Raw genomic sequence first — 24947 nt, forward strand, 5'->3', positions numbered from 1 at the left:
TTCTGGACTAAAGTCTTAATCCAACACAGGGCGCAACAATCTCCACTCTGAGCTGATAAGAGTCTTATTGAATATGATGTGTGTTTATGCCAGTGTGTGTGTGTGTTTGTGTGTGTGTGTGTATACCCATGTATGTGTATCTGTGTGTTTTCCTACCTGGGATGTGTTTGGCCCAGCCGATGTTGACCACCAGTTCACGGTCGGCAAGGTCACAAAGTGTGGTCAGGGCTTTGATGTCACTGTCGGGGACGGTGGGGTCCGGCATGGCAAAGATACTCTCTGGTTCAGCCACCAGCAGGAGAGAGACCACCTTATTTTCTACCAGACCCCCTAGAGGAACTGAGAGACAGAGACAGAGAGATTTACATTTTCTTTATTAATATATCTAAATGCACAAATGTGAGAATATCATTAGAGACAAAGACAGTGAGAGCAAGCGAGAAAAAAAGAAAGAAAAGGAGAGTGTGTTTTATTTTCTTGAAAGTACTACCTAAGTCGTTTTTTGTACTTTACATTACTATTTATATTTCTGACAACTTTTACTCCACATACACTTTTTACTCCATACACTTTCCCTGACACCAGAAAGTACGTGTTACATTTTGAATGCTTAGCAGGACAGGAAAATGATCAAATTCACACAATTATCAAGAGAACATCCCTGGTCATCCCTACTGCCTCTGATCTGGCGGACTCACTTAACACACGCTTCATTTGTAAATGATGTCTGAGTGTTGGAGTGTGCCCCTGGCAATCTGTCAATTTAAATAAACAAGAAAATGATGCTGTCTGGTTTGCTTAAAATAAGGAATTTGAAATTATTCATACTTTTACTTTTGATACTTAATAAGTATATTTGAGCAATTACGTTTACTGTTGATACTTAAGTATATTTCAAACCAAATACTTTTACTCAAGTAGTATTTTACTGGGTGACATTCACTTTTACTTGAGTCATTTTCTGTTAACGTATCTTTACTTTTACTCAAGTATGACAATAGGGTACTTTTCCACCGATGATTCTTACATGTTCTCTTCTGTGGCAGGCCTTGTTGAGGGTTGAGGTAGGGGCTGTTCTCAGAGTCCATCCTTCTCTTGTACTTCTGTCTGCCCCCACGGACCCGGTCCAGACGCACACCTGAGAGAGAAAAAGAGAAAAAGAGAGAAAGAGAGAGAGTGAGAGAGAGAGAGTGTGAGTGAGTGAGTGAGTGAGTGAGTGAGTGAGTGAGTGAGTGAGTGAGTGAGTGAGTGAGTGAGTGAGTGAGTGAGAGAGAGAGAGAGAGAGAGAGAGAGAGAGAGAGAGAGAGAGAGAGAGAGAGAGAGAGAGAGAGAGATTTTGGTACATTTAACACACACACACAAATGTACAGTCGTGGCCAAAGGTTTTGAGAACGACACAAATATACATTTTCACAAAGTCTGCTGCCTCAGTTTGTATGATGGCAATTTGCATATAATCCAGAATGTTATGAAGAGTGATCAGATGAATTGCAATGAATTACAAAGTCCCTTTTTGCCATGCAAATGAACTGAATCCCCAAAAAACATTTGCACTGCATTTCAGCCCCGCCACAAAAGGACCAGCTGACATCATGTCAGTGATTCTCTTGTTAACACAGGTGTGAGTGTTGATGAGGACAAGGCTGGAGATCACTCTGTCATGCTGATTGAGTTCGAATAACAGACTGGAAGCTTCAAAAGGAGGGTGGCGCTTGGAATCATTGTTCTTCCTCTGTCAAACATGGTTACCTGCAAGGAAACACGTGCCGTCATCATTGCTTTGCACAAAAAGGGCTTCACAGGCAAGGATATTGCTGCCAATAAGATTGCACCTAAATCAACCATTTATCGGATCATCAAGAACTTCAAGGAGAGCGGTTCATTTGTTGTGAAGAAGGCTTCAGGGCGCCCAAGAAAGTCCAGCAAGCGCCAGGACCGTCTCCTAAAGTTGATTCAGCTGCGGGATTGGGGCACTACCAGTACAGAGCTTGCTCAGGAATGGCAGCAGGCAGGTGTGAGTGCATCTGCACGCACAGTGAGGCGAAGACTTTTGGAGGATAGTCTGGTGTCAAGAAGGGCAGCAAAGAAGCCTCTTCTCTCCATGAAAAACATCAGGGACAGACTGATATTCTGAAAAAGGTACAGGGATTGGACTGCTGAGTACTGGGGTAAAGTAATTTTCTCTGATGAATTCCCTTTCCGATTGTTTGGGGCATCCGGAAAAAAGCTTGTCCGGAGAAGACAAGGTGAGCGCTACCATCAATCCTGTGTCATGCCAACAGTAAAGCATCCTGAGAACATTCATGTGTGGGGTTGCTTCTCAGCCAAGGAAGTGGGCTCACTCACAATTTTGCCTAAGAACACAGCCATGAATAAAGAATGGTAATCAACACATCCTCCGAGACCAACTTCTCCCAACCATCCAGGAACAGTTTGGTGACGAATAATGCCTTTTCCAGCATGATGAAGCACCTTGCCATAAGGCAAAATTGATAACTAAGTGGCTCGGGGAACAAAACATCGATATTTTGGGTCCATGGCCAGGAAACTCCCCAGACCTTAATTCCATTGAGAACTTGTGGTCAATCCTCAAGAAGCGGGTGGACAAACAAAAACCCACAAATTCTGACAAACTCCAAGCATTGATTATGCAAGAATGGGCTGCCATCAGTCAGGATGTGGCCCAGAAGTTAATTGACAGCATGCCAGGAAGGATTGCAGAGGTCTTGAAAAAGAAGGATCAACACTGTAAATATTGACTCTTTGCATCAACTTCATGTAATTGTCAATAAAAGCCTTTGACACTTATGAAAGGCTTGTAATTATACTTCAGTATTCCATAGTAACATCTGACAAAAATATCTAAAGACACTGAAGCAGCAAACTTTGTGAAAATTAAAATTTGTGTCATTCTCAAAACGTTTGGCCACTCCTGTTTAGCAGACTACCCCAATGTCAAAACCAGGAGAGTGATGCACTATTCAAGTTCATTTGATTGACATTTCTCCCTCGTGACATCTTTAAGATTATAGGGAGCCTTAGAGAGAAGTCACATTGCTGGCATAGCAACATCAACCCTGTAACACAATATGTTACAGGGTCATCTTAACAAGCTCAGCGGTAACCTTATCGCCATGGAGATGAGGAGCTAACAGCAAGGTTAGGGGGTAAATAGGGAAACATGTTGGGGGCTGGTCACAGCGGTCCCTTTACATACACACACCAACACACACGGACACGCACATACATGCACATACGCACATAGTTCAAGTTCAAGTTTCAACTGTTTTATGTCACGTGCACTAGTACAGGGAAATTCCTTTCTTGCTTGCTCTTTCCCAACAATGCAGTAGTACTATATAAAAAAAGTAAAGTAGAACAAAAACACGAGAAATATAAATAAGAAGAACACGAGAAAGTAAGTAAGCTATATACAGGATCAGTTCCAGGGTCAGCGCCAATACCATACTCACATTCCATCATCCAGTGATACCCTATACGCCTCCAAAGAGAATCTCATACTAATGTGACTTGAGAGAGCTTTTATTAGCATGAAGGGTAAGGGTTAGCGTTGAGGTTAGGGTTACGGTTACGGTTGAGGCTAGGGTTAGGTTTGAGGTTAGGGTTGAGGTTAGGGTTGAGCTTAGGGTTGAGCTTAGGGTTACGGTTGAGGTTATGGTTACGGTTGAGGCTAGAGTTAGGTTTGAGCCAGGATATGGACGTGAAGCTACAGTTAGGGTTGAGCCAGGATATGGACGTGAAGCTAGAGTTAGGGTTGAGCCAGGATATGGACGTGAAGCTAGAGTTAGGGTTGGGGCTAGAGCTAGGTTTGAGGTTAGAGTTAGGGTTACGGTTGTGGTTAGGGTTAGGTTTGAGGTTGAGGCTAGAGTTAGGGTTTGGGCTAGAGTTAGGGTTGGGGCTAGAGTTAGGGTTGGGGCTAGAATTAGGGTTGAAGCTAGAATTAGGGTTGAGGCTAGAGTTAGGGCTGGGGCTAGAGTTAGGGCTGAGATTAGATTTAGGGTTGAGGCTAGAGTTAGGGTTGAGGCTAGATTTAGAGTTGAGGTTAGAGTTAGGGTTGAGACTAGAGTTAGGGTTGAGGTTAGAGTTAGGAGTGAGGCTAGGGTCAGGGGTTTCATATTCCTAACACATCAATAGTCCCTCAATAGTAAGATAAGAGGGGCGAGGGTTAAGGGGCGAGGGAGGGTATTAAGGATTGGACACGGAGGCCTGAGGAAATGAGAGGGGTATTAAGGATTGGACAGATGGGTAAACTAGGACCCCTGGACCTTTAGTGATGTCAGTCCTTCCACTGTGGTCGGAAACACAGTCTGGATTAGTCTAGCGTTTGGCAGGTGCTACAGTTTGAAGTTTGTGATGGGTGATGAGCGTGTGTGTAGGGAAGGATTTACACTGTGTTGACCCACATTGGATTATATGAAAGCAAAGGAGCAATAGGTGTATTAGAGGCAGTAAGGTTTGTTCTGTGTGTGTGTGTGTGTGTGTGTGTGTGTCTGTCTGTCTGTCTGTCTGTCTGTCTGTCTGTCTGTCTGTCTGTCTGTCTGTCTGTCTGTCTGTCTGTCTGTCTGTCTGTCTGTCTGTCTGTCTGTCTGTCTGTCTGTCTGTCTGTCTGTACATGAGGATGGTCAAAGAGTTACTCATAGGCATCTGAGCTAAGTGTAACTCTTCAGAGAGGAATGTGCTGACAACCAAAGGGACAAGAATAGCCCTGGAGGATAACAGTGTACACACACACACACACACACACACACACACACACACACACACACACCTCTCTGTGTCGGAGAGATCTGAGGGTTCCGATAAGAAGGCGGGTGTTGGGTCACTACCCCTCCCCCCTCTGCCCTCACCGCTGTTTGAAGTCCCCCTGCACCTTTCGAAGGGGGCTTTACACATTCCCAAAACACACCCAACGGGATCAAGAGCACGGACATCCACTGAGCACAAGAAAACTGACCCGGATCGTCATTCTACATGACATAATTTCCCCCTGGGGGAGACCTGACACATAGCCATCTGCATGTACTGTATGTGTAGTAGCAAAGCCACTGACAGGGGACTATCCTAAGCTGCCTCAGATAATGGTCTGATGTCAACGAATGCCCTTCCTTATTGGCCTACTGCAAGCTTGTTAGTCAGGTACTGGGTCATGAAAGGATGCCAAAAGCTCTTATTCTTTAAAGAGATAAACAAACTAAAGGATGGAGCTATTTTTGTGTATATAATAAGACCTTACCTATATAATTACAAATCTACTCATTCTGTTTCAACAGTGTGCCCAAAACATAGATTAAGTCTTCCATGTGATTAGTGCTATGTGATATGATTAGCTGTCATATCCTCGTCGACACACAAGGAAAAACCTGATAGACGCACACTGCCAAGGGGAGACAGTATGCATAAAGTCCTTTTTCCTGATTCAACCACATGAGGTAAGAACAGTGTTCCAAGTAGTGGAACAATTAGAATGTTTGTTAGTCCACTGCCCTACTGAACTGTGAAACGGAACACTGATGCCGTGCTCAATCAAATTTTATTCAGGTCTCTATTCCAGTCCAAGGGTCTCTGTCCTTTAGCTGTGCGTTGTGCTGACATAGTAGACCTCTCTCCCTGTTAAAAGTCACACCACCCTGTCTCTACCTTTACTGCAGCCCCCCAGAGGAAGAGGGCGTTACCTGGCACGATGAGGCACGTTGCAAGAACCGCTACCAGGGGGGTTACGACGGCAGTTACGAGGTGCGGTTCACATTTCATGGAGGTCCAGAAATCCCACAAGGCATCTGGAGGAATTTATGAGGGGGGGGGGGTGAATTGCTATAGGAGCCAAAGCTGGGTGCTGGAGATGCCCTTCCCCTATTAAAAATAAGCTAATTAAAAAAGGAGACACACGCACGCACGAGCAGACGCCCACACACACACACACACCAACACACACACACACACACCAACACACACAAGGGGTGACTATAGACAGATGCTGGATCTTCTCACCCTGGTTGAGGGGATGATTAAATCAAAGCTGATGAGCTGAAGGGGGAGGGAGCAGGTAGCAGTAAACTCTCTTTCCTTCTCTCTCTCTCGATCTCTCTCCTCTCTCTTTCTCTCCTTTTGATAAACAGCTGTCGGTTGCTCACACGCAGCCTTCAATAAGTGGTTCATACAGTGAAGCTTTGCCTTTTTGGGTCTCTTCTATATTTGGCCAACAACATGTCACCGGCAGCCACACACTCCAGTCTTGACCACAAGACCATGAGAGCGCTGCCCCTGACACTCACTATAAAACTCTCCAGAGTCTCTGGGGGCTATAGACGTAGAATGTAAGATATGTCTGTTGTTCCAGATCATCTATTTCTATTCTGCGCATGTCTGAGTAGTGTGACACATCGGAAAAGAGACTGTATGTCTGAGAGAAGGAGGATAGACACATGTTCACACACACATACTCTGGCAGATAGCCATTTTCTATTTTGGAGGTACCGCAGCCAGTAGCGTTCTAGAAAGATACTGGGCATTGTTCTGCTAACACCATACATGAATACTGAGCAGTGAGCAGCCCCTTAGCGCTAGCAGGCACTAAGGGGCTGGACCTGTTTAACAGGCGAAGGGATTACATTTCCCACTGAAGTTAAGACAACAGGTCTCCATACGTTGGTAAATCTATTTGTGTAGAGGGAGTCTGGATGCCGAAAGACATTCTAGATCTTGATTTGTAGTTGTTCTTCATTGCATTTAAACCCTGTCATAGTACTGAACAGATAAAGATCCACTGGAATACAGAAACATTATGAACACCTACTCTTTCCATGACATAGACTGACCAGGTGAATCCTGGTGAAAAATATGATCCCTTATTTATGTCGATTGTTAAATCCACTTCAACCAGTGTAGATGAAGAGGAGGAGACAGGTTAAAGAAGGATTTTTAAGGCTTGAGACAATTGAGACATGGATTGTGTACACTGAGTATATCAAACATTTGGAACACCTTCCTAATATTGACTTTCACCCACCTCCCCCACTTTGCCCTCAGAACAGCCTCAATTTCGTCAGGGCATGGACTCTACAAAGTGTCAAAAGTGTTCCACAGGGATGCTGGCCCATGTTGACTCCAATGCTTCCCACAGTTGTGTCAAGTTGGCTGAATGTTCTTTGGGTGGTGGACCATTCTTGGCACACACGGGAAAGTGTTGAGAGTGAAAAACCCAGCAGCATTGCAGTTCTTGACGCACTCAAATCGGTGTACCTGGCACCTACTACCATACCCCGTTCAAAGGCACTTAAATCTTTTGTCTTGCCCATTCACCCTCTGAATGGCACACATACACAATCCATGTCTCAATTTTCACAAGGCTTAACATTTTTTCTTCAACCTGTCTCCTCCCCTTCATCTACACTGGTTGAAGTGGAATTAACAAGGTTTTCTACGCTCAGTTTATTTTTAAAGGTACATAGAGGAGTACATTTATTTGGCTTTGAGGAGTAGAGAAGTTCCTTCCTCACCTTCTCTCATCATGCCCACGTTGAGACACTTCATGAAGCGACAGGCCTGACACGACTTCCTCCTCCGCTTGGTGATTTCACACTCACTGGTGGCCGGGCAGCTGTACTCAATGTTACCTGTGGGTGGGAAAGGAAGGAGAGGGCAGATAGATAGAGAGAAATAGAGAGAAACGTGTAAAGACAGAGAGGTGAGAGGTAGAGGGGGAACGATAGAGAGACAACAATCCAGTCAAGAAAAGGGTACAATTTTGTCTGTCACTTCTAAAAACTTTCATTCAACCACTTCAAAACAAATAAGATGCTGAAAAGACACAGGAAACTCCAACGAGGAAAACCATGAATATTTCCTGGAAGTCAGCTAATCAGCAGCACTCTGAGCTGCCACATCCTATTAAAATCAGCACACATCTGATCACCTGATCTAATATAAAAATATTATCTGACAGACATCCAGGTATGAACTTTGAGCCTGGGTATGTCCATTTGCATGAGGAGGAGGCTTAAGGAGCCAAAACTACACGTGGGCCATGACCTTGGACCAGGCAAAGTCACAGACAATCACGTTAAAACACCCACACAACATGCTGCAAACATATGAATGAGACACACATACAAACACACACTGTAAGGAAACCTGTAAGCTTGCGTCCTTAAGTTGATCAGGTGTTGATACTAAAACAGGAACTAGGAACTTATCAGCCTACTGGAGGTTTACCAGTACAAAGCCATACACCTCTGGTGTCTGTCCATATATACTGTAACACACGTGGGCACTTCAGGTGAACTCTTAACCCCATTGTTTACGTGAATTATTGTGTCTTACCCTGGATGGTCCTCTTGAAGAAAGCCTTGCAGGCCTCACAGGAGGCCACTCCGTAGTGGTACCCTGACCCCACATCTCCACACACCAGACACAGCCTCTTAGCCACAGAATCCAGCAAGAACTCACACTTCACCTGGCCATCCTCACCACCAAACCGCCTGACAAAAGAGAGAGAGAGAGAGAGAGAGAGAGAGAGAGAGAGAGAGAGAGAGAGAGAGAGAGAGAGAGAGAGAGAGAGAGAGAGAGAGAGAAAGGGGTTAGACACATACTGTATGGTACATGCATCCAAGCCTAAACCCCTACACACACCTGTTGGCTGTTCCATTGTTCCCCATGCCCGCTGTGTGTCCGTAGAGCCCTGGTGAGTCCAAGCCGTTGGTGTGGTTGTGACTCTTGCCCAGGAGACCAAAGCTGGAGTTGGTGTCTGAGGAGGAGCCCTCAGGGCTGGGTTGGGATGGGCTGTCCCCCTGGAAGCTGGGGCTGGAGGGCTCGCGCTTTATGGGGGGACAGGAGGTGTCCAAGCCCCTCACTGACATCCTGCCCAGGAGTCTGACAGGAGGGGGAGGGGGGGATACATAGGATTCATTTATGGTAACATCTAGTAACATAATGGGTGGTACATTGGCTTGGATGTGTGTATGATGTCCTTTCTGTCTAGATCTATTGGTCAGTTAGAAAACTTGACCTCTATGCAGACCTACACAAATACACCCACCCATGCATACCCATACAACCTCATACCTGTTCTGACCACGTACACACTGATAACCAACCTCCTTCCAGCACCAATTTTTTTACCAAAACTTCCTTTATCCCTCCCCTTTCCCTATCAAAAAGAAAAAGGGTAGGAACCATCTTCCCCTCTCTCTATTCTCTGTCATTCTCTGCCTCTTCCTCTGTGCCTCCTACCCCTATCCCTCTCTCCTGATCCGTTTATCTATCCATCCATCTCCACGCTCACCCACCCAGCCGTTTGCAGTTTCCCACATATGCAAAGCTGAGGTCTATTAGACCAACTTGTTATGACAACAGGAGATTGCGTAGGCAAACATATGGAAATCAAAACAAAGATTCTGGCTCAGAGGTTTATTCTCACAGATCTCTTGGTGAAGGTATGATGTAGTAGATATTACCCATTGTGTTCAGTTACCAGAAGCCAAGTCCTTTTATCAGAATTCCAGCTCTGTCAAGTTTAGAGTTGTAGAGGTATTCATTTTGGGAATGTAATGTGTTTCTATGCTAGTGTTGTATGTTAATGAAATTGTTCAAACTGTAAGCCATGTGTTTTCACATTCTACTGTATGGATTTGTGTTCATCCCCCTACATTCATGCATGTTAATGCACAGATGAGCCTGCCCATGTGAGAGATAAGAGCAGAATAGACACTAATGTTGTTATGTGGTCCAGGAACCGGGCACACAAAATTATTGTAGACTAACTGATACCTACAGTGCACGTGAAAGTATTCCAAAACGTATGGTGTTAACATGCACACTTAAATGCTGTGCTGACCCATGTGGCCGTAGGTTAGCACACACACTATTGTGTGTCGCCATACCCACTCTTAAAGAGCCACTGAACACGCCAATTGGCAATTGTGTTTTTCTGTTGCTCATTAGAAAAACAAGATTTCAGTCTTGGAAGTGTGTTTCCTGACTGATTCTGCATTTGGTTATGGATGTTTGTCCCACATGAGAGTAGACGGGGGAAGCCTATTTCACTTCCTGAAAATCCCCAGAATAATGCCTCACAGTGGAGGTGTCATAATACCCATAAAACCTAGCGGTCAAATTGTTTTTCCACCATTCATGTTTCCCATAGTGAATTCTTTAAACACTTAAAATAAGGGATGTCTTTCGTGTAAGCTTACCCTGACGTGACGTTTTGATAACCATGTAACTCTCTCGGACAAGGTGACTTTTATAAATATATTTGGCTCTATTTACTCTCAAATTGTAAAATGCTCATTAGCATCAAAGTAGGCATTAGATAGTTAATCCAGAGATTCTAACCTTTGCCTCGATTCGGCAGTCTCGTCCAGATCATAATGGCATTTATAGTTCTTTATGATAGCCACATTAGGAGCTAATTAGCATTTCATTTTAGGGGGGGTAAATACAGGTGAATATATTGATAAAAGTCACCTTGTCGAAGAGAGATTTACACAGTTATCAAAATGTCACACCAGGGTAAACCTACACAAACACAGCCCTTATTTTAAGTGTTTCTAAAATCCACTATGGGAAAAATTAATGGTGGAAAAATTATTGGAACCATTTCCTTGTTTGACCGCTAGGTTTTGTGACTCAAGAAATCTGTAATACATTTTGATGTTTTTGCCGAGGATGTTTTAGTTGAGCAATTTTACATCTAAGGTCTTTGGTGCAGTATTCCTTAAATAAAGACATTTGCGACGTGTTGTCTTCTATAAACAAAGTCAGAGCTGCTGGGCCGGTCTGCCTCACTGTCTATGCTACTGGATAGTGAGCAATCACCGCAGCTGTTCACCCCATATTAGTGGGCAAATGGATATTGTCAAATCAAAACCCAACCTTCATTTATCCGTTGTGACACATGGATGTTCCAAACACCGCTTTAGAAGAGACCAACTTCATGACCAAAATTATCCTATTTACACTTTGTAGTCAGTTTTGACACTAGAATAAATGTTACTGACTCATATCAATGTCACATAGGCCGTTTTCAATGGGATTTGTTGCTTTTCAAAGGAAGTGGCTCTTTAAAATCACTCACACACTCCCTGTCTGTGTGGTGGAACCCAAGCTCTGTTCCTGCCATGTAAATCCACACGGTAATGACCACCACTCATTTGGTAGGCAAACTATCTGGCTGCCCTAAACATCACCAGAGTCAACCATGACCACGCTCTATCGCCCCTTGAAATCCACAGAGAGAGTGATATTGAAAGAAAAAGAGAAAGAGAGATATTGAAAGAACGAGAGAGAGAGAGAGACCTCTGTCATTCAAACTTCAACCTTATTCTAAATTGGATAAACTAATATATTGTTGCCTCCGAAGTGGTCCACCAAACCTGGCAGAGGTCAATGGACTGTGAAGGGACCAGTTTGTTCTCTCATCAGCTATCCATCACACAGGTAGATATTGCTGTGTCAGCTTCCCATAGACCTGAATTAAGGCATTCTCCAATGACTTGGTGGTCATAGATTTTTCTTTCAAAAGGCCCGATTCAGACTTAAGAAATGTACGCCTTTCCTAAACATGCCTTTCCTACGCACTTCTCAGTAGTTGGAATTCCGACTTACCTTATGAAGGTGCTTAACTGGCTTTGCAGGCATGGTTCCCTTCACTAGGGTAGGGGGTACTATTTTCACCTCCGGATGAAAAGCGTGCCCAAAGTAAACTGCCTGCTACTCAGGCCCAGAAGCTAGGATATGCATATAATTGGTGGATTTGGACAGAAAACACTCTGAAGTTTCCAAAACTGTTAAAATAATGTCTGTGAGTATAACAGAACTGATATGGAAGGTGAAAACCTGAGAAAAATCTATTTTGTAGTTTTCTATTGAATGCCATTAAAGTATCCATTGACTTAGGGCTCAAATTGCACTTCCTATGGCTTCCACTAGATGTCAACAGTCTTTAGAAATTGTTTCAGGCTTGTATTCTGAAAAATGAGGGAGTAAGACCACTTTGAATGAGTGGACCATTCAGTGTCCCAGAGGTTTTTCATGCACGCGACCGAGAGCGCACCTTTCTTGCTTTCCTTTTATATTGACAAAGCTTTTGGCCAGTTGAAATGTTATTGATTATTATGGCTAAAAACAACCTGAGGATTGATTATAAACATCGTTTGACATGTTTCTACGAACTTTACTAGTACTTTTCGGATTTTTCGTCTGTCTGTTGTGACTGCCTTTGAGCCTGTGGATTACTGAACAAAACGCACGAACAAAACGGAGGTTTTTGGATATAAAGAGGGACTTTATCGAACAAAACAAACATTTATTGAGTAAGGTGAATGCACCAATTTGTAAGTCGCTCTGGATAAGAGTGTCTGCTAAATGACGTAAATGTAAATGTCTTGTGAGTGTAACCATACGAAGATCATCAAAGGTAAGTGATTCATTTTATCACTATTTCTGACTTGTGTAACTCCTCTACTTGGCTGGTAACTGTTTGTAATGATTTGTCTGCTGGGCGCTGTTCTCAGATAATCGCATGGTATGCTTTCGCCGCAAAGTATTTTTGAAACCTGACACCGTGGTTGGATTAACAAGAAGTTAATCTTTAAACTGATGTATAACACTTCTTTGTTTTATGAATTTTTATAATGAGTATTTCTGTTTTTGAATTTGGCGCTCTGTAATTTCACTGGATGTTGGCCAGGTGGGATGGTAGCGTCCCACACCCCCTAGAGCAGTTAATTAAACCACTGAAACCCTCCTACTTGCTGGCCAACAGATTTTCTCGTGGAGTTCTCATTCAATAGGGTTTTAGTCAATTTCATCTAAAGCCATGCCTTTAAATTTGGTGTACCTTGAATTTTCTCACTAGAATATATGGAGAGAACGGTTCAGAATATTAGGAATCAATGAAAGAAAGCCGTATAAATACACACATATTTGTCTTCTATTCAGCACCAATTGGTAGATTTGAAAATACTTAGATTTTGTATATTTTTTAGGGTTAGGAAAGTATTTATGATTAGGAAAGTATTTATGAATAAATCAATAAAAATTGTTTGGAGAGCCTTTACGCACAAATTAAATTGGTGAATCAAAAATAGTGGTTTGACTCATCCTGTAAATTGCCATATTTTGTTACATCCATTAAATATTGAAAGGTGAAAAGAAGTCTACATGCCAATTTGTAAGTCGCTCTGGATAAGAGCGTCTGCTAAAAGACTTAAATGTTAAATGTAATGCCCCAAATTATTGCACAACTTTAGCGTAATATAATCCACTAATGCTAGCGACCCCCAGGAACAACTGCACGGACATGACATAGGAAAGAAAGGTAAATGGAATGGAACAATGCAAAATGTAGGCTACGAAATGAAGGAAATGAACAATAAAGTGACACTTATAAATGCATGTCGGTATTACTGATGGTGGCTCCCGATAGTGGATAATATTAACATGATAGAAAAGCCAGGGCATATATAATTATAACAATGAATATGTTCGGCCCTACAGAAGCCTATAGCTTGGGTCTCCTAACCACTCATATAAAAATGGTAGATTATCAGATACTCAACAAGAAGGTCTGATTTCATTATTACTGAAACAGAATCCATGTGGTAAATATAAAGATCCAGTCCATTTAAAAAATTGTCGGCCCCTTACACTTCAGTGTGGTGATGCAAAAATTATAGCAAAATGCATAGCGCATAGAATTAAAAAGGTATTGTCAGGTATTATTCATCCTAATCAGACAGATTTTTTACATGGATGATACATTGGAGATAATATAAGACAAGTACTGGAAAAATAGAACACTATGAAAAATCTGGGAAACCAGGCCTGGTATTCATAACTGATTTTGAAAAGGCTTTTGATAAAGTACGACTGGAATTTCTATATAAATGCCTAGAATCTTTCAATTTTGGAGAATCTCTTATAAAATGGGTTAAAGTTATGTATAGTAACTCTAGGTGTAAAATAGTAAATAATGTCTACTTCTCAGAAAGTATTAAATCGTGAAGAGGAGTAAAACAAGGTTGTCCACTATCGGCATATATATTTATTATGGCCATAGAAATTTTAGCTATTAAAATCAGATCAAACAACAATATCAAGGGGCTAGAAATCCAGGGCTTAAAAACAAAGGTGTCATTTTACACTGATGATTCACGTTTTATTTTAAATCCACAATTTGGATCCCTCCACAGCCTCATAGAGGATCTAGATACTTTTTCTAGCCTCTCTGGTTTACAACCAAATTATGATAAGTGATATTACTTATTGGATCACAAAAAAAGACAACTTTTACATTACTGTATAGTTTACCAATAAAATTGTCTGACGGTGATGTGGACATACTCGGTATACATATTCAAAAAGAAAAAACTTATCTCACGACAGTAAATGTTTATAGAAAGTTAGCAAAAACAGATAAGATCTTGCTACCATGGAAAGGAAAATTCCTGCCTATTTGTGGAAAAATCATATCCCAGTTTACCTATTTGCTTATGGTCTTGCCTACACCTAACAAACTGTTTTTTTATTATATTAGCAAAAATATGCACTTTTATTTGGAACGGCAAGGCAGACGAAATTAAACAGGCCTATTTATATAATAATGAATATCAATTTGAAGGGCAAAAATGATTAAATATTAAAGCATTAGAGCTCTTACTAAAGGTGTCAGTCATACAAAAGTTATACTTAAACCCAAACTGGTTCTCTAGCAGATTAGTAAGAATGTCTCACCACATGTTGAAGAATGGCCTTTTCCCCTTTATTCAGATTACAACCTCTCACTTTGGGTTATTTGAAAATGAAATAATCTCCAAAATATCGCTATTTTTAAAACAAGCCATAGAAAGTTGGTTGCAATTTCAGTTTTATCGACCAGAAAAGACAAAACAAATAATACAACAAATATTGTGGTTAAACTGAAATATACTAATTGATTAAAAAAAACATACTTTTTTGAAAAAAGGTTAAAAAAAGATATAATCTTTGTAAATTATATCATAAATAGGACTGGTGGAATTATGTCACACATGCAGGTAAAAAAATTAAATGGAAATGTTTTCTATAGACAAAATTACAACCAACTAATTGCGGCATTACCGCACAAATGGAAGAGGCAAGTGGAAAGCGATGAAAGTAAAGAAATTGTCTGTAGGCCCTGCATTAAAAGACCAAAATTGGTTAATGAAAATTGTGATAAATAAAAAGCAATACCAGTTTCATTTAATGACCAAAAATGGACAGCTGTGCCATATAGATTGCAAAATAGTTCGGAAGAGATTTTCGCTGTACTGATTCCATGGTACATGGTTTATGAACTGACAAACAAAACTACGCCGGAGTCAAAACTAAGAATTCTTTCTTGCAGCCAATAGAACGTTAAATATATGGGGATACAACCATCTCAGCTCCGCAGATTTTTCTGCGAAGAGACAGAATCATTAGATCATTTGCTTTGGTACTGTCCACATGTAGCTTGTTTTTGGACGCAGGTCCAGGAATAGCTGAAGAATTGCAACATTTACCTGGAGCTAACTCTGCAGATAGACTACTGGGTGATTTGAAAAGTAATAGTCAATCAATCAATAATATAATAATACTTTTAGCATAAATGTTTATCATTAATTTACAATCTGTAGAAACTATGAGAATAGAAAGGTTCAGAACTTTTGTGAAACAATCCAATATGGATAGTGTTGAGAGACAGATGTGAGGGGTTGAGTGGAGCTGAACGATGGGACTAATAACAACAAGATATCTAATGTAAAATATACTGTGTCCATAAAATGTATATAGGTTCAGAACGTTTGTGAAACAGCACAGTTAAAAATATATGGCAAATAGAAACTTGATGGTCTTCAGAAATAGATGAGAGGGGTTGAGGGTAGCGGAAGGATAGGAATAAAAACAAACAAAAGATAACTATTTAAATAATAAGGCACGAGGGGGTGTGGTAAATGGCCAATATACCACGGCTAATGGCTGTTCTTTGACAGGACGTAACTCTGCAATATTACATTTACATACCTATTCAGACCCTTTACTCAGTACTTTGTTGAAGCAACTTTGGCAGCGATTACAGCCTCAAGTCTTCTTGGGTATGACGCTACAAGCTTGGCACATCTGTATTTGGCGAGTTTCTCCAATTGTTCTCTGCAGATCCTCTCAAACTCTGTCAAGTTAGGTGGGGAGCGTCGATGCATAAATCTTTTCAGGTCTCTCCAGAGATGTTCGATCGGGTTCATGTCCGGGCTCTGGCTGGGCCACTCAAGGACATTCAGAGACTTGTCCCGAAGCCACTTCTGCGTTGTCTTGGCTGTAGGCTTAGGATCGTTGTCCTGTTAAAAGGTCAACCTTTGCCCCAATCTGAGGTCCTGTGTGCTCTGGAGCAGATTTTCATCAAGGATCTTTCTGTACTTTTCTCCGTTCATCTTTCCCTCAATCTTGAGTAGTCTCCCAGTCCCTGCCGGTGAAAAACATCCCCACAGCATGATGCTGCCACCACCATGCTTCATCGAAGGGATGGTGCCAGGTTTCCTCCAGACGTGATGCTTGGCATTCAGGTCAAAGAGTTCAATCTTGGTTTCATCAGACCAGAGAATCTTGTTTCTCATGGTTTTAGAGTCTTTTAGGTTCCTTTTGCCATGAGCCTTTTACTGAGGAGTGGCTCCGTCTGGCCACTTTACCATAATCACCTGATTGGTGGTGTGCTGCAGAGATGGTTGTCCTTCTGAAAGGTTCTCCCATCTCCACAGAGGAACTATGGAGCTCTGTCAAAGTGACCATCGGGTTGGTCACCTCCCTGGGGGTTGGTCACCTCCCTGACCAAGGCCCTTCTCCCCCGATTGCTCAGTTTGGCCTGGCAGACAGCTCTGGATCAATGGAAACAGGATGCACCTGAGCTCAATTTCAAGTCTCGTAGCAAAGGGCCTGAATACTTATGTAAATAAGCTATTTCAGTTTTTAATTTTTGATAAAATTTGCAAGAATTTGATAAACCTGTTTTCGCTTTGTCATTATGGGGTATTGTGTGCAGATTGATGAGGAAAACATTTTATTTAATCCATTTTAAAACAAGTCTAACTTAAAAAAAATATATGGTTAAAGGGATAGGGTCTGAATACTTTCCAAATGCACTGTGTATATACACTACCGTTCAAAAGTTTGGTGTGACTTAGAAATGTCCTTGTCTTCCATGAAAACATACATGAAATGAGTTGCAAAATTAATAGGAAATATAGTCAAGATGTTGACAAGGTTATAAAAAATGTTTTTTAATTGAAATAATAATTGTGTCCTTCAAACGTTGCTTTAGTCAAAGAATCAAATCCAATCAAAGTGTATTTGTCACGTGCGCCGAATACAAGTGAAATGCTTACTTACAGGCTCTAACCAATAGTGCAAAAAAGGTATTAGGTGAACAATAGGTAGGTAAAGAAATAAAACAACAGTAAAAAGACTGCCTATAGACAGTAGCGAGGCTACATACAGACACCGGTTAGTCAGGCTGATTGACGTAGTATGTACATGTAGATATGGTTAAAGTGACTATGCATAAATGATGAACAGAGAGTAGCAGTAGTGTAAAAGAGGGGTTGGCGGGTGGTGGGTGGCGGGTGGCGGGACACAATGCAGATAGCCCGGTTAGCCAATGTGCGGGAGCACTGGTTGGTCGGCCCAATTGAGGTAGTATGTACATGAATGTATAGTTAAAGTGACTATGCATATATGATAAACAGAGAGTAGCAGCAGCGTAAAAAAAGGGTTTGGTGCGGGTTGGGGGACACACACAATGCAAATAGTCCGGGTAGCCATTTGATTACCTGTTCAGGAGTCTTATGGCTTGGGGGTAAAAACTGTTGAGAAGCCTTTTTGTCCTATACTTGGCACTCCAGTACAGCTTGGCATGCGGTAGTAGAGAGAACAGTCTATGACTAGGGTGGCTGGGGTCTTTGAAAATGTTTAGGGCCTTCCTCTGACACCGCCTGGTGTAAGAGGTCCTGGATGGCAGGCAGCTTAGCCCCGTGATGTACTGAGACGTACTCACTACCCTCTGTAGTGCCTTGCGGTCAGAGGCCGAACAATTGCCGTACCAGGCAGTGATGCAACCAGACAGGATGCTCTCGATGTTGCAGCTGCAGAACCTTTTGAGGATCTCAGGACCCATGCCAAATCTTTTTAGTTTCCTGAGGGGGAATAGGCTTTGTTGTGCCCTCTTCATGACTGTCTTGGTGTGTTTGGACCATTCTAGTTTGTTGTTGATGTGGACACCGAGGAACTTGAAGCTCTCAACCTGCTCCACTACAGCCCCGTCGATGAGAATGGGGGTGTGCTCAGTCCTCCTTTTCCTGTAGTCCACAATCATCTCCTTAGTCTTGGCTACGTTGAGGGATAGGTTGTTATTCTGGCACCACACGGCCAGGTCTCTGACCTCCTCCCTATAGGCTGTCTCGTCGTTGTCTGTGATCAGGCTTACCACTGTTGTGTCGTCTGCAAACTTAATGATGGTGTTGGAGTCGTGCCTGGCCATGCAGTCGTGGGTGAACAGGGAGTACAGGAGGGGACTGAGCACGCACCGCTGTGGAGCTCCAGTGTTGAATGTTGAGTGTTGAGAATCCTTCATTTGCAGCAATTACAGCCTTGCAGACCTTTGGCATTCTAGTTGTCAATTTGTTGAGGTAATCTGAAGAGATTTCACCCCATGCTTCCTGAAGCACCTCCCACAAATTGGATTGGCTTGAAGGGTACTTCTTATGTACCATACGGTCAAGCTGCTCCCACAACAGGTCAATAGTGACTGTGCTGGCCACTCCGTTATAGACATAATACCAGCTGACTGCTTCTTCCCTAAATAGTTCTTGCATAGTTTGGAGCTGTGCTTTGGGTCATTGTCCTATTGTTGGAGGAAATTGACTCCAATTAAGCGCCGTCCACAGGGTATGGCATGGCGTTGCAAAATAGAGTGACAGCCTTCCTTCTTTTACCCTGTACAAATCTCCCACAATACCACCACCAAAGACCATCACATTGCCTCCACCATGCTTGACAGGTGGCGTCAAGCACTCCTCCAGCATCTTTACATTTTTTCTGTGTCTCACGAATGTTCTTCTTTGTGATACGAACACCTCAAACTTAGATTTGTCTGTCCATTACACTTTTTTCCAATCTTCCTCTGTCCAGTGTCTGTGTTCTTTTGCCCATCTTAATCTTTTATTTTTATTGGCCAGTCTGAGATATGGCTTTTTCTTTGCAACTCTGCCTAGAAGGCCAGCATCCCGGAGTCGCCTCTTCACTGTTGACGTTGAGACTGGTGTTTTGCAGGTACTATTTAATGAAGCTGCCAGTTGAGGACTTGTGAGGCGTCTGTTTCTCAAACTAGAAACTGTAATGTACTTGTCCTCTTGCCCAGTTGTGCACCGGGGCCTCCCACTCCTCTTTCTATTCTGGTTAGAGACAGTTTGCGCTGTTCTGTGAAGGGAGTAGTACACAGCGTTTTATGAGATCTTCAGTTTCTTGGCAATTTCTCCCATGGAATAGCCTTCATTTCTCAGAACAAGAATAGACTGATGAGTTTCAGAAGAAAGGTCTTTGTTTCTGGCCATTTTGAGCCTGTAATCGAACCCATAAATGCTGATGCTCCAGATACTCAACCAGTCTAAAGAAGGACAGTTTTATTGCTTCTTTAATCAGAACAACAGTTTTCAGCTGTGCTAACATAATTGCAAAAGGGTTTTCAAATGATCAATTAGCCTTTTAGAGAACAATAGAGAAAGAGTCTGGTTCATCCTTGGGAGCAATTACCAAACGCCTGAAGGTACCACGTTCATCTGTACAAACAATAGTACGCCAGTATAAACACTATGGGACCACGCAGCCGTCATACCGCTCAGGAAGGAGACGCGTTCTGTCTCCTAGAGATGAATGTACTTGGTGCAAATCAATCCCAGAACAACAGCAAAAGACCTTGTGAAGAGGCTGGAGGAAACAGGTACATAAGTATCTATATCCACAGTAAAATGAGTCCTATATCGACATAACCTGAAAGGCCGCTCAGCAAGAAGCCACTGCTCCAAAACCACCATAAAAAAGCCAGACTACGGTTTGCAACTGCACATGGGGACAAAAATCTTACTTTTTGGAGAAATGTCCTCTGGTCTGGTGCTACAAAAATATAACTGTATGGATAATGACCATCGTTATGTTTGGAGGAAAAAGGGGGAGGCTTGCAAGCTGAAGAACACCATCCCAACCGTGAAGCATGGCGGTGGCAGCATCATGTTGTGGGGGTGCTTTGCTGCAGGAGGGACTGGTGCACTTCACAAAATAGATGGCATCATGAGCATGGAAAATTATGTGGATATATTGAAGCAACATCTCAAAGCAACACTTAGGAATTTAAAGCTTGGTCGCAAGTGGGTCTTCCAAATGAAGAATGACCCCAAGCATACTTCCAAAGTTGTTGCAAAATGGCTTAAGGACAACAAAGTCAAGGTATTGGAGTGGCCATCACAAAGCCCTGACCTCAATCCTATAGAACATTTGTGGGCAAGAACTGAAAAAGTGTGTGTGAGCAAGGAGGCCTACAAACCTGACTCGGTTACACCAGCTCTGTCAGGAGGAATGGGCCAAAATTCACCCAACTTATTGTGGGAAGCTTGTGGAAGGCTATCCGAAACGTTTGACTCAAGTTAAACAATTTAACGGCAACGCTACCAAATACTAATTGAGTGTATGTAAACTTCTGACCCACTGGGAATGTGATAAAAGAAATAAAAGCTGAAATAAATCATTCTCTCTACTATTACTCTGACATTTCACATTTTTTAAATAAAGTGGTGATCCTAACTGACCTAAAACAGGGAATCTTTACTAGGATTAAATGTCAGGAATTGTGAAAAACTGAGTTTAAATGTATTTGGCTAAGGTGTATGCAAACTTCCGACTTCAACTGTATGTATTTATGTATATTTATATATTTACAAAAATATATATTGGGGATTGGAAATGATGCAGACAATTACATTGATGGAAGCTACAATATATCTGCAATATTTTAAAGCTGATCTACCCACTCATTTTATTTTTTACAAAATACATAAATATAACTTCAAAGGGCTCCTTTACTAGGGTACCTATGCATGTTCATCCACTCACAGCATATTTCCAGCCTCCAAACAGTGGTGAATGGAAAGAGACATAATTTACACAAAAGTTGTAGGCCTAATGACATTTGGCAGTTGTTATTAGGCGATAATTTATGCGTCCACTGTTTTTCGTGCATCTTGGTATCGGCCACTCATCTCTGCCTTGGCAAAATTTCAGTGTTCTTGTCGAACCACATCTCCATATCTGTGATCTCCACCGCAAATGAATAGAGGGTGAATACGCTATTCTCATGCTTAAGTATGCATAGAGAGAAAAGTGCATAAAAAGGGAATTACGTTCCATTTACTCGCACTTAACTCGGGTCGGAATTTCCCCATAATGCATTAGCATTACAGAGGAATGGAAAAAACATGGTGTGGTATCTAACCTGACAGATCTATAATCTATAGCTCTTCAAAAAAGCTAATCAAAGCCCTGTTAGCGCAGTTCCCATAGACTCTGATTGTAAATCACAGACTCAGAGGAACATTATAAAGCAAAAGGCTGTGTGTGAGTGTGTGTGTGTGTTCGTATCCAAAACAACTCTAATTGCACCTTGGAAACAAAGAGCAAAATGCAGCGTGAAACGACTGATGGTCAGACAGAAAGATGGGAGCAGACAGATAGAGAGAATGTGAAAAACAGAGAGGGAGAGAAAGAAAGGGCTCAATCGCTGGGCCATTAACCCGGGGTGTGTAGAATGAAAGGAAAAAGAAACTGAGAGGAGGCAACACTCACTCTCAAATGAGCAGTCACAATACAGATGATGACCAAAAGGACAAGAGAGCCGGGGACACACACAGACAGACACACAGGGAAGGAAAAAGAGGCAGAGTGAGGGAATGTGTCAAATTGTTTGCAGGACTAAAAGGCATGTAGAAAAACCATACATTCAAGTCTTATTAAAATTATTATTTGGGTATATTTTGTTTTTTTGTGTCCATTTGTTTAGTAGTCTGTTTTGAAAAAAAATATATAACACATACCTAAAAGATGATCAAAGATGTCAAGTGTAGGTATATGTGGATTTAGGTTACTCTAGCTATGCATCCTCCTTAACTTGCTCATTTAACCTCTAACCCCGTGGTCAGTGATTTGGGTCAAAGGAGTCTTGTGCATGGTGATTCCTAATGGGCCAATAGGAGATGAGGTATCAGGCCGGAGCTGAAACACTAGCATCACTGATGACTTATAGTTTAAGTGTGTAAAGGGATTGGGTCAAATCAGTTGGTGCTGGAGATGTTGGGTTAAACCAGTTAAGGGCTGGACCTGTTGGGTTAAAAATTCTTATTTACAATGACAGCCTATGTCTCGACAGACTGGGGAAGGGGATAAACATGGTAACACTTCTCCTTTACCTGTATATTATATATGCCATTTAGCAGACACTTTTATCCAAAGTGACTTACAATCATGCGTGCAAACAGTTTATGTATGGGTGGTCCCGGGAATCGAACACACTACAAAACAAGCAAGTATAGTGTAGAGAATCATTGTACCATCTAAACTGTGGTGAAATATATATTCTATAACCAAAAATATTGTATTTTTAGCTGTTTGAATTTGGTGTACAAAACCGAAAGTAAAAGATGCAGAAACGTAACTTAAGAACGGGGAGCATAGAAATAGTGCACATAGAACAGATCTACCGCTTCTTAAACTTGCTTTCAATGAGAATGACAGACATGTAACACACATTTCTATGTGAATTTGGTCGGGTCATCCAAGAAGTTACATATTGCAGCTTTAACTGAGCTACAGAGGACCACAAATTTTCACTGTAATTACACTATCAACAGCGCATAGTTACACAAAACATAAACGCGTGCTCTGTTTCTGCATCCTCTGCTCCCCCCCCTCCTCCCTCTCCCCCCTCCTCCATCTCCCTCTCTCAGTCAGACAGTCTCCCTCAATGTCTAATATCCTGTTATCCTCCGGTTAGGGTCTTATCTGAGCTGTTGTCTAGTTCTGTATTATCACAGGGTTAAAATTAACAGGATTTGCTTTTCAATGTGGCAACAAATAGCTAATGACACCAACCTACAGAAGCTCACCTCTCTCTGCAGTGTTAATGCTTCACACAACACAATGCAGATTGATAACAAACATCATGTAAACAATGCAAACAAAATTATAATGGTAATTCATTTAACAACTATGAATGATCAATTAAGTAACTTGTTACAGGGAGTAAGAAAAATATTCAATTTGGACAGTTATGTTATTTTTCCACTTGTACAGTGTTGGAATATTTAGTGATAAAAACAAGTTCAAGAAACACAGTAGTGTAAAAAATTGTGCCAAAAGCCGTCACAACTGTAAGTACAATTCTTCAGTGCACCGGCATAAGAGTGGAACGACTGTAGACTAGAGTCTGCAGCAGTTTGTGGACCCTTACTGATCCTCACTGCTCTGCAGGGGGTAAGATACCACACATTTCGCTGCTTTCCTCACCTCATCACTCTCTACTTCTTAATCTTCTTTCTCGACCACTTCCAAATTTCCCTTTTCTTCTGTCACATTTTCACTCCCTGTTGCTTCTCTCTCTCCCTCCCACGTTCTCTTTCCCTCTCAGACCTAGTCCCTCAGCTATGCGCACACAATGCAGGTATGTGGGTTTCATCCGTCAAAGTTATCCTCTCATTCAGACACTCTCTTTTTTAAGTAAAAATCCAAGAAGTACACTTGTTCCCTAAATAACTACATATGACAGCCCACTACCTTTGTTTCACACAGATGTGCTTGTACTGACATAGAAGACGCCACCACATCAAATAGCAAATAAACACACCCAAACTAAAGTCTTCATTTGAGAACGAGACAGCAAGTCGTAGTGCACATGCACACTGTTCAATGCTTACCATTGCCTAAATAACATTACCGTGCTATTTAACTTTCTTTACACTCCACCAACAGTTTGTATACATACAGAATATGGATCAGAATAGTCCATGTACTTACTCAGTGTCAGAGTGATAGGTGAAACACTCAGGGAGGTACAGCTCTACTAAATCCATGTGCTCTTTGACACCATACTCTGAGGAGCAAAGATCCCTGTCAGCTTCTTCTTTCTTTCTCTCTTTAGTTGGTCTGTGTCTCCCTATAACTCTCCTTCTCTGTGTCTCTACCAATCTCTGTTTTTCTCTTATACGCACACTTTCACTGGAGCAACAGTCTCTCTCTCTCGCTATCTCTCTGTTTCTGTGTGTCTCTCTGTCTCTATTTCTCATGCGCTCACTGACTTTCCCTCTAGCAGCAGTGTTGACACTCCAGCCAGTGAGGTCTTAACTGTTGTGGCTCGCTCTATGATAGAGCACTCTAAGCTAGGGCTGGCCCTCATGAATATCCAGGAACTATTTTGCCTGCCCCTCCCCCTGGACCACAAGGTCGGCATTTGATTGGCCACCGTCTACTCCAATGAGAGCCGGCCAGACTAAATCGGAATTTCTGGTAAGGATATCTCTCTTTGTCCTAATAAAAACATTTTCCGTTAGTACATTACAGCCTGGGAGGCTGACCATTTAAATTAATTGTTGCATTTGATAGAGTTGCAGTTGAGATGTGTGTATGTGTGTTTGTGCGTATTTATTTGCACTGATTACATGTAATCAGTTACATATAATCTGATTTAAAAGAAAATGTAATCAGTTACATTACCAGCATAAATATTGTAATCAGTTTACAGATACTTTTGAAAAATGTGATTATTACATCTTGGATTACTTTTAAATTGAGAAAGCCTACTTGCAATTTTTTTTTTACCTTTCTGTTTTCTCAATGAC

The 24947-nt window shown here is 41.8% G+C and overlaps 1 protein-coding gene across 1 annotated transcript in view; it reads right to left on the reverse strand.

Annotated features, from left to right (window-relative positions):
• The window catches only part of LOC115174696 (estrogen-related receptor gamma), a 38791-nt gene extending 14326 nt beyond the window's left edge, over positions 1-24465 (reverse strand). The window contains exons 1-6 of the mRNA XM_029733480.1: positions 24127-24465; positions 8650-8889; positions 8341-8498; positions 7518-7634; positions 1028-1138; positions 157-339 (exon numbers count right to left, since the gene is read on the reverse strand). Coding sequence (XP_029589340.1) covers positions 157-339; positions 1028-1138; positions 7518-7634; positions 8341-8498; positions 8650-8889; positions 24127-24395 — 1078 coding nt within the window. The 5' untranslated portion in view covers positions 24396-24465. The remainder of the gene's footprint in view (positions 1-156; positions 340-1027; positions 1139-7517; positions 7635-8340; positions 8499-8649; positions 8890-24126) is intronic.
• Positions 24466-24947: the final 482 nt, after the last annotated feature.

The sequence above is a fragment of the Salmo trutta genome, chromosome 35 (genome assembly GCF_901001165.1).
Source record: "Salmo trutta chromosome 35, fSalTru1.1, whole genome shotgun sequence".
Taxonomy (NCBI): Eukaryota; Metazoa; Chordata; class Actinopteri; order Salmoniformes; family Salmonidae; genus Salmo; species Salmo trutta.